General features: G+C 38.8%; 1 protein-coding gene across 1 annotated transcript in view; it reads left to right on the plus strand.

Annotated features, from left to right (window-relative positions):
* TET1 (tet methylcytosine dioxygenase 1) overlaps positions 1–13106 on the plus strand; it is a 140026-nt gene extending 126920 nt beyond the window's left edge. The window contains exons 10-12 of the mRNA XM_012497024.2: positions 998–1135; positions 4659–5010; positions 9432–13106. Of these exons, the coding sequence (XP_012352478.1) occupies positions 998–1135; positions 4659–5010; positions 9432–10438 (1497 nt within the window). The 3' untranslated portion in view covers positions 10439–13106. The remainder of the gene's footprint in view (positions 1–997; positions 1136–4658; positions 5011–9431) is intronic.
* Positions 13107–20906: the final 7800 nt, after the last annotated feature.

Here is a 20906-nt window from a genome sequence, read left to right on the forward strand (position 1 = left end):
GCTGGGCGTGGTGGGTGTGCACCTGTAGTCCCAGCTAATCAAGAGGCTGAGGCAGGAGAATCACTTGAACCCAGGAGGTGGAGGTTGCATTGAGCTGAGATCATGCCACTGCACTCCAGCCTGGGTGACAGAGCAAGACTCTGTCTCAAAAAAAAAAAAAAGTCATTGTTAATAGAAAAATTTTCAAATTTGAGCAAATATATACATACACAGCATATCTATCTATCTAACATACATGTATGTAATTGGACTTATTATTGATCTACTCTTTTTTTTTTTTTGAGACAGTCTTGCTCTTGTTGCCCAGCCTGGAGCGCTGTGGCGCAATCTCAGCCTTTTGGCTCACTGCACCCTCCGCCTCTCGGCAGGTTCAAGCAATTCTCCTGCCTCAGCCTCCTGAGTAGCTGGGACTACAGGCACGCGCCACCACACCCTGATAATTTTTGCATTTTTAGTAGAGATAGGGTTTCACCATGTTTCCCAGGCTACTCTCGAACTCCTGGCCACAAGTGATCTGCCCACCTCAGCCTCCCAAACTGCTGGGATTACAGGCGTGAGCCACCCCGCCCAGCATCCACCTTTTCATTTTAAAAGGAGTTACAAATTGACTTTCAGTAATAGTTCATGAAATGTATGTATATCTTTTTGTTATGGATATTGAAAACTCTGTGTATATGATTAATGTGCTTTTATTGGTCTTTCTTTCTAATGGAATGATTGAGTCTATTTTACTTGCTTATCCATCTCCAACAAGAATTGGTATCCTCACCCTGCCTTACCTTGTAAAGTCAGTGATTTTCCTTTTACTCCATATATTGTCAAGTGCTTTATACTGAATGTTGCTTAGCTACACCTCCATGACAATAATACATTTAGTCTCGGAAATTACAAAGTGTAAATAATTAGAAACTTCGTGAGGAAATTATTTTTACTCTTTACTGAAGGTAGGTGATTTCCTTCTCTCTCTTAAGATTGTGCTCCATGCTTTCTTTTCTAGGTGGAATATGAAAATGTTGCCCGAGAATGTCGGCTTGGCAGCAAGGAAGGTCGTCCCTTCTCTGGGGTCACTGCTTGCCTGGACTTCTGTGCTCACCCGCACAGGGACATTCACAACATGAATAATGGAAGCACTGTGGTATGTACCTGTGTGAATTTGTATTCTAAAAGCTCCATCACTATATGCTTAGGCTGCAGTCCTTATGTGTACTATGATGATTATTACTGTGAAAAATCTTAATTTATGTGCTATTAGAAATAAGTGTAAAAAAAAGAAATAAGTGTATAGTGCAGGTCTTCATTAAATGCATTATCTATGCACTTCTAAAAAGTAACAGGGCCAGCCTCAAACAAACATTTTATTGAAAGGCTATGTTATATATTTAATTGTGTGTTTCCTGGGAGGCAGGAGTACTTTTTTTTTTTTTTTTTTTTTTGAGACGGAGTCTCACTCTGTCGCCAGGCTGGAGTGTAGTGGCACGATCTTAGCTCACTGCAACCTCTGCCTCCTGGGTTCACGCCATTCTCCTGCCTTAGCCTCCCGAGTAGCTGGGGCTACAGGCGCCCGCCACCATGCTCGGCCAATTTTTTGTATTTTTAGTAGACATGGGATTTCACCATGTTAGCCAGGATGGACTTGATCTCATGACCTCGTGATCTGCCCGCCTTGGCCTCGCAAAGTGCTGGGATTACAGGTGTGAGCCACCACACCCAGCCAATTTTTTAAAGTAACAATTCTCTGCTATCAAACTAGTAGGTATGAAGTTGAGCATGTTACTTGATATTTGTTTTTGCCGTCTGCACTTCAGGGTTTTTGTGAGGCAACTGTGCCAATTATCAGCAATATTTGCATTCTGGTATGCCTACTATGTTTACAGTTATGTAAATCATCACATGTCCATCGCCTGAAGTCAATTAAGAAATATGTAAATTAGGCAGAAGACCCAGTGGAAAATCTTGAAATAGTATTTTTGTCTGTTTGCTTCACCTAATTGTCTTCCTGTCATCTAGTAAAGCGAGATCAATAGAGAGCAATTGCTTTTGTTTTTCTGCTGCACCAGTTTTTTAGGTTTGCCAGATAATTCTAAAACCTTCATTAAGTCTTGGCTGCAGGATGTGCATGTTGGCTCATGTCTGTAATCCCACCTACTTAGGAGGCCAAGATAGGAGGATTGCTTGAGCCCTGGGAGTTCTAGACCAGCCTGGGCAATAAGATCCCATCTCTTCAAAATATACAATTTTAAAAAAATAATTTTTTTTTAGGTTTAGCTACAGCCTCTTACAGTGTAATTGAAAGTATATGATCAGCCGGGCACGGTGGCTCACGCTTGTAATCCCAGCACTTTGGGAGGCCGAGGCGGGTGGATCACGAGGTCAGGAGATCGAGACCACGGTGAAATCCCGTCTCTACTAAAAATACAAAAAAATTAGCTGGGCGTGGTGGCGGGCGCCTGTAGTCCCAGCTACTCGGAGAGGCTGAGGCAGGAGAATGGCGTGAACCCGGGAGGCGGAGCTTGCAGTGAGCCGAGATTGCGCCACTGCACTCCAGCCTGGGCGACAGAACAAGACTGCGTCTCAAAAAAAAAAAAAGAAAGTATATGATCAGATCAACAGGCAGTCTTTCTTCCTTGCTTGGTCAGTAGAAGAGTATTGGTGATAGATTAAGCCACAACAATCCTTTTTTTTTTTTTCATATCATTCCTGCATACAAAAATGTTTTGAGACCAATGTTATTTCCAAGTGTTGAAGTTATATAAATCCAGCCTGGTAAATACTAGCCAGGCAGTGAGTGGTTCATCACCATCACTTGGCCAGGACATTTTACCTGAATTACAGAATATCTGTGATCAGGCTGAAGTCAGTTCAGAGTCAAGCTAAGTTTCAGTTTCTCTTCTCTGTGCTCTTTGACCTCCAGGGCCCGGATTACTCACTCAATGAGGGTCTTATCCGGAAATTGACATCACTCCAAATTTCCCCATCTTCAAACATGTGAACTCTTGAAATTCTACCACTATCTCTCCCTTCACCCTGTTTTACCATACTTTCTATTTTTTTTTAATTTTTTTCTTTTTTTTTATTGGTTTACTTTCTACTCCTTATTGGTTTACTTTCTAATTATGCTCCTCATGTGAACTCCTTATGTCCTTCTTAGTCTCTCTGTGACCAATTAAATTGGTTCCAGTAAACATTTATTGATGTGACATTCTGATTTTCAGCATGACTAATATTAGTTATGAACAGATTACCACCATGACTGTTTAATACTGCAGGCTTTTGCCAGGCACCATGGCTCATGCCTGTAATCCCAGCACTTTGGGATGCTGAGGTGGAAGGATTGCTTGAACCTAGGATCTTGAGTGTAGCCTGGGCAACTTTGTGCGACCCTGTCTCTACAATTTAAAAAAAAAAAAAAATTAGCTATGCGTGATGGTACACACCTGTATTCCCAGCTACTCAAGAGACTGAGGCAGGAGAAACACTCAAACCCAGGAGTTTGAGGCTGAAACATATATTTATATTTTAGACTTTGCTGAAAAATGGGACTATAGATATTGAAAAAAATGATATTTTTTAACCTTTAACTTTGCTTTACCTTGGTATCTATCAAGTTCTATCATGAATCTAAAAATGCTTTGGAAATCAGATCTGTTTATTTCATTTATCTCCAGTCTTTGCTATCATTGAAAGGGTTTATAGCTCCGGGATATATGTTTTTATTATAAAATAAATAAAACATTTTATAGATTTCTGTTGGATTTTTAATATTTGAAAATTAATTTGGCTGGGCCCAGTGGCTCACACCTGTAATCCCAGCACTCTGTGAGGCCAAGGTGGGTAGATCACTTGAGGAAAATTAATTACAATTAAAATATTAGTTTTATAATAAAATGTTAGTTTTTAAAGCAGAATATTAATATTAGGTATCAAAAGTCAGGAATCACTATAGTGCCTATAGTTCCGTATTTTCATTTCTCTATAATAAATATAACCTCTAATGTAAGGAGGAGGGCTAAAATAGGTTGCATTTAAGATGAAAAAAGTTGGCTATTACTATTTCACATCCAAAGAAAGGCAAATTTCTTGATATTTATTGATGTGGCTCCTCACTGGAATAGAGCAATAATAGAACAAAAAGAGAATGTTTACCAATATAAAATTTAAAAAAATATTTTTAATTGTTAGCATATAAGTCTTTCTGGAAAGAGAAATCAGTTATGTCCCCGCTATCCAAGGAATGTGACATTCTTGAAATATCAGAAATATGGTGCTATGTGAGCTAAAATCATATCTTCCTAATAAGTTATACTTAATATAAACACAATAAACACAATTCAATAGCCATTCCTTAATTTAGGCAATGAAGTAAGATGAAATGTAACAAGAATGTTTAATATCAAAAATAGATAAGTATTTTATGACATTATATTTACTTAGAAAATTAACTATTATTCTGGTCTGCCTACAAACAACTGGGAAGTTACTATGATTGAACAGAGTTGGGTGGCTTGATATAAAATAATAATATACCATCAGCAACCAATTGAAAATAAAATGGGAATACAAATCTCTTCCCCAAAGACAACAACACGAAGGTAGGAATAGCCACAATGAATGTGCATGACCCGTATATCTTTCCCAATTCATGTTTTTCTCCCTATCAGGTTTGTACTTTAACTCGAGAAGATAACCGCTCTTTGGGTGTTATTCCTCAAGATGAGCAGCTCCATGTGCTACCTCTTTATAAGCTTTCAGACACAGATGAGTTTGGCTCCAAGGAAGGAATGGAAGCCAAGATCAAATCTGGGGCCATCGAGGTCCTGGCACCCCGCCGCAAAAAAAGAACGTGTTTCACTCAGCCTGTTCCCCGTTCTGGAAAGAAGAGGGCTGCGATGATGACGGAGGTTCTTGCACATAAGATAAGGGCAGTGGAGAAGAAACCTATTCCCCGAATCAAGCGGAAGAATAACTCAACAACAGCAAACAACAGTAAGGCTTCATCACTGCCAACCTTAGGTGAGCCCTGTGGAACCTGCTAATCTCTGCACAACTTTGATGGATAGAAGTGTTTGGACTTTGCCTTGCCTTGTTTGTTTAGAGTTAAAACTAAGACACTGAATATATTTTTACATATGCCAGAACCAAAAGTCAACAAAAAAGTGACCCATCAGTATTTCTTGGTAATTTTTTCGACTTATCTTTTTTTTTTTTTTTGAGAGGGAGTCTTGCCCTGTCGCCTAGGCTGGAGTGCAGTGGCGCAATCTTGGCTCACTGCAAGCTCTGCCTTCTGGGTTCACACCATTCTCCTGCCTCAGCCTCCTGCATAACTGGGACCACAGGCGCCCGCCACGACGCCCGGCTAATTTTTTGTATTTTTAGTAGAGATGGAGTTTCACCGTGTTAGGCAGGATGGTCTCGATCTCCTCACCTTGTGATCTTCCCCCCCTTGGCCTCCCAAAGTGCTGGGATTACAGGCGTGAGCCACCACACCTGCCCTTTTGTTATTATTATTATTTTTTTTGAGATGGGGTCTCTCTGTCTGTCGCCCAGGCTGGAGTGCAGTGGCGCTATCTCGGCACACTGCAAGCTCTGCCTCCCGGGTTCATGACATTCTCCTGCCTCAGCCTCCCGAGTAGCTGGGACTACAGGCGCCCGCCACCATGCCTGGCTAATTTTTTGTATTTTTTAGTAGAGACAGGGTTTCACCATGTTAGCCAGAGTGGTCTTGATCTCCTGACCTCGTGATCCGCCCCCCTTGGCCTCCCAAAGTGCTGGGATTACAGGCATGAGCCACCGCGCCTGGCCTACTTATCCTTTTTTATACTTTAACATATTCTTTTTTTTAATGGCATGGGGAGGGGGTCTCACTTTATTGCCCAGGCTGGCTTGGAACGCCTTGGCTTAAGCAATAATCCCACCTCAGCCTCCTCCAGAGTAGCTGGAACTACAGGCACACACCACTGTGCCCAGCTAATTTTAACATGTTCTTATCATTGTTCCTATGAATTTCCCCATCTAATTTGAAGCCCTACTCATTGTTCTTGGCATAAATAAGAGACATGGCTTTCGGGATGCCTTCCTTGGTCACCTTTACCATCAATTTAAGCAATAATTAAATAAATATTACTAAACACCACTTTCAACAGTGGTATTGTGGGTTGTCATTGTTGTTTTTGTTTTGTTTTTTTTGTTATTTTGTCTTTGTTTGTGGAGACAAGATCTAGCTCTTTTGCCCAGGCTGGAGTGCATGCAGTGGCATGGTCATGGCTCACCACAGCCTCAACCTTCCAGGCTCAAGCAGTCCTCCCACCTCACCCTCCCAAGTAGCTGAGACTGTAGTGTGTGTGCCACTGTGCCTAGCTAATTATTGTATTTTTTTATAGAGATGGGGTTTCACCTGTTTCCCAGGCTGATCTGGAACTCCTGAACTCAAATGGTCCTCCCAAATTGGTGTAATTACAGGCATGAGCCATCACACCTGGCTTGATTTGTTGATTATAAAGTCTCGTTAGTTTTGGTTTTGGGTTTTGGATTTTGGGTTTTTTTTAAAGACAGAGTCTTGCTATGTTGCCAAAGCTGGAGAACAATGGCTATTCACAGACACAATCATAGCACGCTGCTGCCTTAAACTCTGGGATCCCATGGAAACCTCTCTAGTAGCTAGAACTATAGGCGTGCACCACACCTGGCTCTTAATCAGCTTTTCACCTAATAGATATTTTGCGATGGAGTCTCACTCTGTCACCCAGGCTAGAGTACAATGGCACCATCTCGGCTCACTGTAACCTCCACCTCCTTGATTCAAGCGATTCTCCTGCCTCAGCCTCCTGAGTTGCTGGGATTACAGGTGCCCGCCACCACACCCAGCAAATTTTTGTATTTTTAGTTGAGACAGGGTTTCCCCATGTTGGCCAGACTGGTCTGAAACTCCTGACCTCAAGTGATCCACCCGCCTTGGCCTCATAAAGTGGTGAGAGCCACCACGCCCGGCCGGCTTTTCAGTTCTTTTGTCACAACCTCAATTGTCTTTGATAGCTTTTTTTCCTTTTCTTTTCTTTTTTTTTTTTTTTTTTTTTTGAGACGGAGTCTAGCTCTGTCTCCCAGGCTGGAGTGCAGTGGCGCGATCTTGGCTCACTGCAAGTTGCACCTCCTGGGTTCACGCCATTCTCCTGCCTCAAACTCCTGAGTAGCTGGGATTACAGGCGCCCGCCACCACACCCGCCTAATTTTTTTTTATATTTTTAGTAGAGACGGGGTTTCACCGTGTTAGCCAGTATGATTTCGATCTCCTGACCTCGTGATCTGCTCGCCTCAGCCTCCCAAAGTGCTGGGATTACAGGTGTGAGCCACCGCGCCCGGCCTACTTTCTTAACTTCTATAACAAGTTGTTCCAGGCTTATCTATATAATTCTGCCCCATATTTAAAATCAGCTGTTTCTTTGATGAGCCTATAGAAGGAAAAAAAAATCATGAATTCATACTGACATTCAAAATTAACATTATAATGTATGCCTTAGCGTCTTTCATTTTTACATTTATGAGAAGTTGTTTATTTGTTTTTATAATACATGAGCAGAGTTGGCAGTGCAGGCATTTATATAATGCTGAAAGAAATGTAATACAGAGAAATACTGAGAAGAAATTATATTCCCAGATATTTATAAGCATAATGTACAATACTTGGGCCATAATGTCCTTTTCTTTTGTAATTCTACCCCTTGGTCATTTAGTCTTTCCTTCCCATCATTTACCTTCTGTGGACAACTTAACCTCTATAATAATAGTGCCATTGATAACGGTAGATGTTTCCTGATGTACCATTTCTGGGTCTTATATATGTGTTATCTTTAGAAATGAGAACTCTCAAGGCTCCAGGTTGTAGCATCTGAGAGGAGAACTGCAGAGCTTCTGAAATTGATCATTGTTTATTATATTATCAATTTATTATATTTTTAATTATTTTAAAACATGGCTGCTTTACCTTTTCTTGGTCCTAAGATTTGCTGGTTTTGCACTTCCAAATAGTTTTTTAGAAGTTCACAACAGGGGCTAGGCGTGGTGGCTCATGCCTATAATCCCATCACTTTGGGAGGCAGAGGCGGGTGGATCACGAGGTCAGGAGTTCAAGACCATCCTGGTCAACATGGTGAAACCCCGTCTCTACTAAAATACAAAAAATTAGCCAGGCGTGGTGGAGATTGAGACCATCCTGGCCAACATGGTGAAACCCCATCTCTACTAAAATACAAAAAATTAGCCAGGTGTGGCGGTGATGTGCGCTTGTAGTCCCAGCTACTCGGGAGGCTGAGGCAGGGGAATCGCTTGAACCTGGGAGGCAGAAATTGCAGTAAGCCAGGATCGCACCACTGCACTCCAGCCTGGGCGACAGAGCGAGACTCCATCTCAAAAAAAAAAAAAAAGAACTTCATAACAGGGAGAATGTCCTCAAGGAAAATGTTCCCACTGGATGTGAGATTTGTGTGGATGTGTCAGAGCAAATAACCCACAGTTGACATCTTGAGAGTAATGATCTACTTCCTTAATGAGAAGGAAACTAAGCTGAAATACTGTTGCTTTTGAGGGTTACAAAGATTTATGTTCAACTACAATGTTTTGCTTGACTTGCCTCTGCCTAACCTTGGACTTTGCCAGTTAAGATGCTTTTGTTACCTGAAAATATTTATAAACTATTACTTGTTTTTACTTTTTAAAATATAGGGTCATACAATGCCTAAAACGTATCTAAATATCTCTTTGAATAGTTAAATATTGCTCTATGTCATTGTATTACAATACCTGCACAATATTACAACATTTAGTTGTATTATTTACTTCCTACCTAATTAGGTCAATTCTAATATTTTACTATTTCAAACAATGAACAGCCATCCTTTTGGCTAGATTTTTGCACTTATTTATGTCTCTTTCCCAAAGGAAGAGTTCTTTAAAGAAAATTAAGGCCGGGCGCAGTGGCTCAAGGCTGTAATCCCAGCACTGTGGGAGGCCGAGGCGGGCGGATCACGAGGTCAGGAGGTCGAGACCATCCTGGCTAACACGGTGAAACCCCGTCTCTACTAAAAAATACAAAAAATTAGCTGGGCGCGGTGGCAGGCGCCTGTAGTCCCAGCTACTCAGGAGGCTGAGGCAGGAGAATGGCATGAGCCGAGATCGTGCCACTGCACTCCAGCCTGGGGGACAGAGCGAGACTCCGTCTCCAAAAAAAAAAAAAAACAAATTATTAGATGAAAAAGTATACAAAACTACATAAAATTTTTAATTCGTGTTTGTGATTTGAAATGAACAGAACAAAACCAACCAATGCAACATCAGCGTTTTCTTATATAATTCTTTGTACTTGTCTTTGAAAATACTTTTTAAAAGACAACCCCTACCAAAAGTAATTCGTATTTTTCTTCACATTTGGTGTCCTTGTTTAGGGAGTAAATCTGAGACTGTGCAACCCGAAGTAAAAAGTGAAACCGAACCCCATTTTATCTTAAAAAGTTCAGACAACACTAAAACTTATTCGCTGATGCCATCCGCTCCTCACCCAGTGAAAGAGGCATCTCCAGGCTTCTCCTGGTCCCCGAAGACTGCTTCAGCCACACCAGCTCCACTGAAGAATGACGCAACAGCCTCATGCGGGTTTTCAGAAAGAAGCAGCACTCCCCACTGTACGATGCCTTCGGGAAGACTCAGTGGTGCCAATGCAGCTGCTGCTGATGGCCCTGGCATTTCACAGCTTGGTGAAGTTGCTCCTCTCCCCACCCTGTCTGCTCCTGTGACGGAGCCCCTCGTTAATTCTGAGCCTCCCACTGGTGTGACTGAGCCGCTAACGTCTCATCAGCCAAACCACCAGCCCTCCTTCCTCACCTCTCCTCAAGACCTTGCCTCTTCTCCAATGGAAGAAGATGAGCAGCATTCTGAAGCAGATGAGCCTCCATCAGACGAACCCCTATCTGATGACCCCCTGTCACCTGCTGAGGAGAAACTGCCCCACATTGATGAGTATTGGTCAGACAGTGAGCACATCTTTTTGGATGCAAATATTGGTGGGGTGGCCATCGCACCTGCTCACGGCTCGGTTTTGATTGAGTGTGCCCGGCGAGAGCTGCACGCTACCACTCCTGTTGAGCACCCCAACCGTAATCATCCAACCCGCCTCTCCCTTGTCTTTTACCAGCACAAAAACCTGAATAAGCCCCAACACGGTTTTGAACTAAACAAGATTAAGTTTGAGGCTAAAGAAGCTAAGAATAAGAAAATGAAGGCCTCAGAGCAAAAAGACCAGGCAGCTAATGAAGGTCCAGAACAGTCCTCTGAAGTAAATGAATTGAACCAAATTCCTTCCCATAAAGCATTAACATTAACCCATGACAATGTTGTCACCGTGTCCCCTTATGCTCTCACACATGTTGCGGGGCCCTATAACCATTGGGTCTGAAGGCTTTTCTCCCCCTCTTAATGCCTTTGCTAGTGCAGTGTATTTTTTCAAGGTGCTGTTAAAAGAAAGTCATGTTGTCGTTTACTATCTTCATCTCACCCATTTCAAGTCTGAGGTAAAAAAATAATAATGATAACAAAACGGGGTGGGTATTCTTAACTGTGACTATATTTTGACAATTGGTAGAAGGTGCACATTTTAAGCAAAAATAAAAGTTTTATAGTTTTAAATACATAAAGAAATGTTTCAGTTAGGCATTAACCTTGATAGAATCACTCAGTTTGGTGCTTTAAATTAAGTCTGTTTACTATGAAACGAGTCATTTTTAGAGGATTTTAACAGGTTCATGTTCTATGATGTAAAATCAAGACACACAGTGTTAACTCTACACAGCTTCTGGTGCTTAACCACATCCACACAGTTAAAAATAAGCTGAATTATTATTTCATGGTGCCATTGTTCCAACATCTTCCAATCATTGCTAGAAAATTGGCATATTCCTTTGAAATAAGCTTATGAAATGTTTTCTCTCTTAAAATATTTCTCCTGTGTAAAATAAATCATTGTTGTTAGTAATGGTTGGAGGCTGTTCATAAATTGTAAATACATATTTTAAAAGCACTTTCTATTTTTTAAAGTAACTTGAAATAATATAGTATAAAAATCCTATTGTCTATTGTTTGTGCATATTTGCATACAAGAGAAATCATTTATCCTTGCTGTGTAGAGTTCCATCTTGTTAACTGCAGTATGTATTCTAATCATGTATATGGTTTGTGTTCTTTTACTGTGTCCTCTCACATTCAAGTATTAGCAACTTGCAGTATATAAAATAGTTAGATAATGAGAAGTTGTTAATTATCTTAAAATTGGAATTAGGAAGCATATCACCAATATTGATTAACATTCTCTTTGGAACTAGGTAAGAGTGGTCTCTTCTTATTGAACAACCTCAATTTAGTTTCATCCCACCTTTCTCAGTATAATCCATGAGAGGTGTTTCCAAAAGGAGATGAGGGGACAGGATAGGTTTCAGAAGAGTCAAATGCTTCTAATGTTTCAAGGTGATAAAATACAAAAACTAAGTAGACAGACATTTGTACTGAAGTCTGATACAGAATTAGAAAAAAAAAAATTCTTGTTGAAATATTTTGAAAACAAATTCCCTACTATCATCACATGCCTCCCCAACCCCAAGTCAAAAACAAGAGGAATGGTACTATAAACATGGCTTTGTCCATTAAGAGCTAATTCATTTGTTTATCTTAGCATACTAGATTTGGGAAAATGATAACTCATCTTTTCTGATAATTGCCTATGTTCTAGGTAACAGGAAAATAGGCTTTAAGTTTATTTTAGTCTTCCCATTTTCTTCCTATTATTTTATTGACTCATTTTATTGCAAAACAAAAAGGATTACCCAAACAACATGTTTCGAACAAGGAGAATTTTCAGTGAAATACTTGATTCTGTTAAAATGCAGAGGTGCTATAACATTCAAAGTGTCAGATTCCTTGGGAGTATGGAAAACCTAATGGTGCTTCTCCCTTGGAAATGCCATAGGAAGCCCACAACCGCTAACACTTACAATTTTGGTGCAAAAGCAAACAGTTCCAGCAGGCTCTCTAAAGAAAAACTCATTGTAACTTATTAAAATAATATATGGTGCAAAGTATCTGTTTTGAGCTTTTGACTAATCCAAGTAAAGGAATATGAAGGGATTGTAAATAACAAAATGTCCAGTGATAGACCATCGTGTACAAGTAGATTTCTGCTTGTTGAATATGTAAAATAGGGTAATTCATTGACTTGTTTTAGTATTTTGTGTGCCTTAGATTTCCGTTTTAAGACATGTATATTTTTGTGAGCCTAAGGTTTCTTATATACATATAAGTATATAAATAAGTGATTGTTTATTGCTTCAGCTGCTTCAACAAGATATTTACTAGTATTAGACTATCAGGAATACACCCTTGTGAGATTATGTTTTAGATTTTAGGCCTTAGCTCCCACTAGAAATTATTTCTTCACCAGATTTAATGGATAAAGTTTTATGGCTCTTTATGCATCCACTCATCTACTCATTCTTCAAGTCTACACTTATTGAATGCCTGCAAAATCTAAGTATCACTTTTATTTTTCTTTGGATCACCACCTATGACATAGTAAACTTGAAGAATAAAAACTACCCTCAGAAATATTTTTAAAAGAAGTAGCAAATTATCTTCAGTATAATCCATGGTAACGTATGCAGTAATTCAAATTGATCTCTCTCAATAGGTTTCTTAACAATCTAAACTTGAAACATCAATGTTAATTTTTGGAACTATTGGGATTTGTGACGCTTGTTGCAGTTTACCAAAACAAATATTTGAAAATATCTAGTATCAACTGAAATGTTGCCATTCCATTGTTGTAGTTAACATCATGAATGGACTTCTTAAGCTGATTACCCCACTGTGGGAACCAAATTGGATTCCTACTTTGTTGGACTCTCTTTCCTGATTTTAACAATTTACCATCCCATTCTCTGCCCTGTGATTTTTTTAAAAGCGTATTCAATGTTCTGCAGCATTGTGATTGTATGCTGGCTACACTGCTTTTAGAATGCTCTTTCTCATGAAGCAAGGAAATAAATTTGTTTGAAATGACATTTTCTCTCATAAAACTGGTCATCTAACATTATTTCTACCCCTCTATTATGTTTTACTGTAATGATCACCTTTTCTTATACCTCTCTTATAACACTTAAATTGGGTTTTAAATCTGCGTTTGTTCATAGTATGATCATTGAATTCACTGATACATGACCTCCTAATAGCCCACTCAGTTCATAATATGCTACAAACTTACCAACTTTAATGAGAGAATAATTCCTGCCTATTGCAGAATCCTATAAAATATCATGCTGCCCTTGATATTCCATTTCTTTTTTCTTTTTTCTTTTTTTTTTTGGTAGAGACAGAGTCTCACCATTTTGCCCGGGCTGGTCTCAAACTCTTGGCCCCAAGCGATCCTCCTGCTTCGGCCTCCTAAAGTGCAAGGATGATAGACATGAGCCACTCCACCTGGCCTGAAATACCATTTCTAATGGCTCTTGAGCCATTGTTGAAATTTCTTTTTTTTTCTTGTGCTTGTCTGTCTCACCTACCTCTTGTTTCCAATTCATCTACAAAGTACCAAATAGACCAGATCATAAACATAATTGAAATACATTCTTATTGGAAAGTGAGGCTATCTGAAAAGGCATAGCTGTAGGCAAATTATCGCAACATGTTTACATCTTAAATAACTTTACAACATCTTTGTTATTCAGTCTGCATGTTGATAAAGTAATTTCATTTATTAAATATAGAACTTCAACTAGATGAGATCCATAAGTAATTTACTTAAGACATAACCGCAATACATATTTAATTGAATGCATACCCTTGTGTAAATAAGCTACTGATTTAATTCACATGACTAACCTACTTTCTAACATTATTACAGTGGACTTCTACTGATAACATTTCACAATAGCGTGTGTGAAAATAACCCTGAACCAGTTTTTAAAACAAAAATTATATTGACTTTTTATCTGGGACATACGACTTTATTGCATGAAACTTCCACTGACAGTGGGCACAGCATTTCCTTTGCATGTGCCAACTAAATCAGTAGCTGTATGCAACCTTTAACAGATTTATAGCTATTACCTTCAGTTTCACACCTTGATGCATGGAAATCTTTTTTATCTAGATTTAATACAACTGAGTTTTATAGAGATTTATGACAAGAGATTTTGAAATAAGTTCATATAGTAGTGGCCTCTCATAGCAATGGAAGACACCTGAGAAATCACATAGCTCAATCACTGGGGCCCAGAGAGCGAACCTTAATGCTAGATTGTGATTAGAATGTAAACAGATGAAGGCCACTTTGTGTTGAGAATTGTAGGGAAACTTGATTTTCTTACCCAAAGAGTATTTTATCACTGGGAAATAAACAAGTATCAGATGCTTATACAGTATAGGCTTTCAATTCCCCTGGAACTAGTTAGTGTTAAGCATATACAAGAAGTTATAAAGGCATGGATGATTGAAATAACTAAGGAAAGTGTATTTCCACTGTATATACTACCTAGCCATGCTTACAGAGTTCATTCACGCCCTTTGCCTAGTTAGCCTCACAATTAAGTCCCAGCATAGTTTATTTTGATGTAGCTGTCTACATGTATTGGAATACTATTTTATTGCACATAGCTTCTAAACTTGCCCATAAGTATATTGAACACCAGTTGTGTGGCACACTCAACCAAGTGAATGTAATCAATACATAATTGCTGAAGGAGTCTGGATTTATCCAAATCAAATTATGTTCCACGTTGAGCTACCTTTTAACAGCTTTAGAAAATGATGTCATCCATTGCTCTGGAATGCAATTCGGAAAGTCAGAATCAGTATGTCCTTCACCAGAAATTAAATTTGTGTGTTTTCATAGAATGTATTGAGATTTATTGAAATGTTCTTGCTTTTCCTATATGTATAAAATGGAAACTGAGTTCCTTTATTACTTCCTGAGATGGTAGAGCTGACTTTTATGCAGGATATCATCACTATTTTTGTCCGCATTGATAGCTACAAATTTTATTATTTTTTTGCTACAAATTGTAATTCTCTAACTTTCAGTGTCTGGATGACTTTTTAATTCCCTATTTCTTCCGGGCTTCCAATCATATACCATTGTTTGCTTCAAAAGGGATATATTATACTCTCTCTAGTAATCCAAAGGTATTCCTAATTTTGCCACTCCTCATTTTTGCTTCTCTTTAAGGGCCTTATAGTATGTTCTAATTTCTCATTTGGTAGTATGCAACATTTAATATTTCTAGCTCTAAAATTCCATCATTAATTATTTATTTTTTCTTTTTTTGAGAGGGAGTCTTGCTCTGTCACCCAGGCTGGAGTGCAGTGGCGTGACCTCGGCTCACTGCAACCTCCGCCTCCCGAGTTCAAGCGATTCTCCTACCTCAGCCTCCCAAGTAGCTGGGAATACAGGTGCCCGCCAACATGCCTGGCTAATTTTTGTATTTTAGTAGAGACAGGATTTCACTATGTAGGTAAAGCTGGTCTCAAACTCCTGACCTCAAACGATCTGCCCGCCTCGGCCTCCCAAAGTGCTGGGATTACAGGCGTGAGCCACCGCACCCCGCCAATCACTTCTTTATCAGCTGTACTTCTTTCCTATCTTTACTGTAATACTTATGATCTTGCCTGGGTCATAAGTTTTCTTCTAGTTTGTTCAGCTATAGATGTCCTTTATGTTGGAGCAAAACTAGGTCCAAGGTAGGAATGTCATTATTAGATGTAAAACATATTAGCTGATTTAACCCATTTACGTTTGAATGCAACTTTGAAAACCCTTGGTTAACAGTATAAAGCTAGCTTTCCTAAAAATAGAAATTTTGTCCTTGGCGGCTGTTATGTAAGTCATGACCCTTGTCTTGTTCATTTTAGGAGAAACAATATTGGAAATTAATTTTTTTCTTCTCCATTTGGCAAGGTATGAACCTTGACTAGAAACTCTACTTGTTATTTTTCTTTTTTCTCATTTTACTGAAGCTGCAATATCACTAAGCGCACTTTCATTCTTTTTACAGTGTTATTTTTCTTCTGCTTTTCTTTAAATTAAAAATCTATTGCTTCCCCTTCTCTGTCCTGTCTGCATTCCTCTGATCCCCTACACAAATACACATGGTTCATTTAAAAAATAGCAACCATCTTGATAAAGCTGTCTTTTCCATTGTGTCCTGCAAGTTCTTTTAGGTGTAACATCATAAGAAATCACAAACTTGTATTCAACTCTTTTCAGTTTTAGGCAAATTCCATTTTTAGGAATAGTAGTTAAGCAGTCACAAGACCACAGGTTAATATTGAGTGCTCTCTCTCACTTTACCAATCCCAACAATGTTTAACTCATTTATTAGTGTTTGAGTGTTTTATTTGTGTACGAAGTTAAATATTCTAAGTCCTTCTGTATGGCTTTACTGTTTCTAATGTAAATTTACTCCATTGGAATTCTTTGGTTTTTGGCAGTAATAGGAATTATTCTGTAATCTGGGTGAGAAAGATTAGGAAATGAACTGAAAGTAATTGAAAGAGGAGGCACAAGTAAACCATCAGAAACGCTTTTGACCATAAGAAGGGGAAATTAAGGGACAGAACGGAAGAAGAATTGTGCTCCTATCAGCAATCTGAGGGTTCACTCCACCTGCTTAAAAGCAAGAAATATTTTTAATATTTCTTCTCTCCACTCCGTACTAATTTTATCTGAAAAATTGCTGCTGAAACTTAGGAGCCATTTTGAAAGCAATGGTAGTAATCAAAGGTATAATCCTCATGCTATATAATGTTTTAGATTATCAAACTGCTTTACTATGTGGAGCTTTTTCTGCCCGTTACTGAGGGTTAGACGGAGAACACTGTTCGCATCTTAGAGGTGAGGAACCTACAGATGGCAAGAATAGCATATGGCTGGCTCCAAGTCACACAGCAAGTCAATCAATCGGAGACTAAAATATTTGTTACCTGTAGACTGCTAAATTTCTGCATCATGAACAATGACTTGGAGAGAACGTTGCTGAGTAGAAATTTTGTCACACCTGATCTGAGAATATAAAATTTGTTCATTTGCAAAACATGCTTCTGAAGTATTTTGTTTCCATTATTTATTTAGCCAGCTAGTTTCTTATGGATACTAAAGAAGTTCTCCCAAATTACCTAAATTCCACAATAGGGCTTAGATTTATGAAGTTTTATATTTTTTCCTCCTTATAAAAAGCTCTTTTTATAAAGAATATCCTTGTAATACTAAAACAGGGGGAAATCTCCTAAATAATATATTTTTTAGTATTACTTTTTTAAAAAGCTAGGGTGAGCACCTCACAATCAAAATGTAATGTATTTGTTATATTGAAATGCAGGGTTTTTTGAAGGAAACATGGTAGGTAAACATTTTAGTTCCCAATTCCTTATCGTAAAAATGCAAAATTGGGCTGGGTGTGGTGGCTCATGCCTCTAATCCCAGCACTTTGGGAGACCAAGGCGGGTGGATCACAAGTTCAGGAGTTCAAGACCAGCCTGGCCAAGATGGTGAAACCCCTGTCTCTACTAAAAATACAAAAATTAGCCAGGCATGGTGGTAGACGCCTGTAACCCCAGCTACTTGGTAGGCTGAGGCAGGGAATTGCTTGAACCTGGGAGGCGGAGGTTGCAGTGAGCCGAGATTGTGCCACTGGACTCCAGCCTGGGTGACAGAGTGAGACTCCATCTCAAAAAAGAAAAGCAAAATTGTTGGCATCTCTAAGACAGAGCAAGACTCCCTCTTTAAGAGATAGTAGTGTCTCCCACTTAATTGAATTGGTTTTGTTTTGTTTGCTTTGCTTTGATTCTTGCCACATAAAATCTGTGGGTCAAAGGTTGACCCAGAGATATGCTCAGAGAGTTAAGAAAAATAATAAGATGTATTTGTAAATTTTTAAATAATGAAAAATGAGATGTATTTGTAAAATTTTAAAATAACCTCTTTATAAATATAAATATGTTTATAAATATAAAGAGGTAGGATGTTTTGGCTATCTAATTAGCACATTCTGGGTCATACACACACACACCCACACACACACACACACACACACACACACACAAACAGGCCAAACAACTCTAGATAGTCAAATAAATTCCCCTTTTGGTGATTCAGTTCAGCAACTGCCTATCCTCATCAATGCTTCTTTGTGATGATGAAATAGTTGACAACTGGGACTTTACAAAAATAGCTCCTGAAAAAAATTAAATATTTTATTGCAATGTATGTTCATATTTTTTTTAACTTTTATGGAATAACATTGTGATAGGTGCTGTAAGATAAATATTTTTCCAGAAGTGGTTTATAGTATAAACTAAGGGCAGTTTTTACATTGTGATGTGTGGGTGGATGGTCATATTTAGTTAGGTTATTAAGAAATCATGAAGTGTTCCCTAACAAGAAACTTGCAAAGCTATTTGGCAGGAAGAAAATCATTAACTTCTAGTTTTTTTTTTTTTCTCATGCTATACGCTTAATTACCAAGTAAATTCACTTGTGTACCATTACCTTAATTCAAAGGAAAAGCCAGAATGTTTATCATTGGTAGGAGTAAAATATACACAGATTCTTTACCATGGTGAAATAGAATAATGCTGAATTCCCAATACAGAAATACTAATTTCACAAGCTAATATTCCTATCTTGTAGCTGACTTCTTTCTCTCTTCAGGATATATTTACTATTTATTATTTACCTTTGAATTTTTGATTTGGGGGACTTTTACCTATTACCATCCTACTATATTAAGTATCCTGTACAATGAAATATCTTAGCAAGGAAACACTTTTAAAACTTCACAAATATCCGATTTCATTCTTAACATATGGGGGAAGCAGTAAAAGAAAAAGCACTTCACCATGTAGAAGAGAAAGTGATCATTTTAATTAAGACAATTTCAATTCATTATCAACATTTAATCCTCTGCAAACAAGGGAACACTTACTAGCAGTACTTGAAGACTTGTGAGTTGGAATTGCATGTTACTTGAAAGATCTAATTAAGCTAAATTTTGGTGCACAGCAGTTGTACATGATTTCATGTTTATGTAGCAAAATACATTGAAATGTTATTAGTGTTGAAACATACATGTAAAGGTAGTTGTGGAAATTGTTATATTTTCCTTGTGTGTCATTTATTTAGAGCATAAAGGTTTTTTTATTGTTCTAACTGAATAAGGCTAAATGAATACTGTAATTGAAAATATATTTTAAATCTTTGTCATGAGTTTTTTTAAAAAAAAACTATTGCAAATTGTATCATTCCTGATTACACAGAACTTTGTGGGTGGTTTTAAATAAATTTTATACTTCTATTTTGCACCTGATAGTCTAATTTTTCTTTCCTTCTAAAAATCACATTTAAAAGTTTTAATATTCAATAAAATTCACTACATTTTAACTACAAAGGACTATAAGATTTAATATTTGGAGATGACTAAATGTATGCATGTGCTCACCATAAAACCAAAATGGCTAGCATTTATGAAATCCTCATTATGTGCCAGAAACCTTACATTTTATGTAAATTATGTAATTCCCATGGTGATTCTATTAAGGACTCTTATCAACCTCATTACATAGATCTATTCTGAAGCTTGAAGTTATTAAGTTCACAGCCCTAGTAACTGGCAGCGCTGTTACTCTATTCATGTCCTTACTTGGCTTTATAATCGTTTCAATAAACTTAATACTTTTCCTTAAGTCTGCTAAATTTAAACTTAATTCTGAATGCAGTTTGCCAATATATTTTACTTTTTTTACTTTTTTTTTGAGACAGTCTCACTCTGTCGCCTGGGCTGGAGTACAGTGGCACGATCTAATCTCACTGCAACCTCTTCCTCCTGGTTCAAGCGATTCTCCTGCCTCAGTCTCCTGAGTAGCTGCAATTATAGGGGTGCACGACCACGCCGGCTAATTTTTGTATTTTTAGTAGTGACGGGGTTTCACCATGTTAGCCAAGCTTGTCTCAAACTCCTGACCTCAAGTGATCCGCCCACCACTGTCTCCCAAAGTGCTGGGATTACAGGCGTGAGCCATTGCGCCCGGACACCAACAGTATTTTAAAGACTTCAATATTGATGGTTTTTTTACTTTTTTTTTTTTTTTTTTTCTGAGACAGAGTCTCACTTTGTCGCCCAGGATGGAGTACAGTGGGGCGATCTCAGCTCACTGCAACCTCCGCCTCCCAGGTTCAAGCAATTCTCCTGCCTTGGCTTCCCGAGTAGCTAGGATTACAGGTGTGCACTACCATGCCCGGCTAATTTTTTTTTTTTTTTGAGACGGAGTCTCGCTCTGTTGCCCAGGCTGGAATGCAGTGGCGTGATCTTGGCTCACTGTAAGCTCTGCCTCCCGGGTTCACACCATTCTCCTGCCTCAGCCTCCCCGGTAGCTGGGACTACAGGCACCCGCCAACACACCCCGCTAATTTTTTTTTGTATTTTTTATTTATTTTATTTAATTTATTATTTTTTTTTTGAGACAGAGTCTCACTCTGTCACCCAGGCTGGAGTGCAGTGGCGCGATCTCGGTTCACTGCAAGCTCCGCCTCCCGGGTTCATGCCATTCTCCTGCCTCAGCCTCCCGAGTAGCTGGGACTATAGGCGCCTGCCACCACGGCCAGCTAATTTACTTTTTATTTTTTATTTTTTTATTTTTAGAAGAGACGTGGTTTCACCGTGTTAGCCAGGATGGTCTTCATCTCCTGACCTGGTGATCCGCCCGCCTCGGCCTCCCAAAGTGCCGGGATTACAGGTGTGAGCCACCGCACCCAGCAATTTTTATATTTTTAGTAGAGATGGTATTTCACCATGTTAGCCAGCCTGTTCTCAAACTCCTGACCTCAG

This window comes from Nomascus leucogenys, chromosome 18, assembly GCF_006542625.1.
Source record: "Nomascus leucogenys isolate Asia chromosome 18, Asia_NLE_v1, whole genome shotgun sequence".
Classification (NCBI taxonomy): Eukaryota; Metazoa; Chordata; class Mammalia; order Primates; family Hylobatidae; genus Nomascus; species Nomascus leucogenys.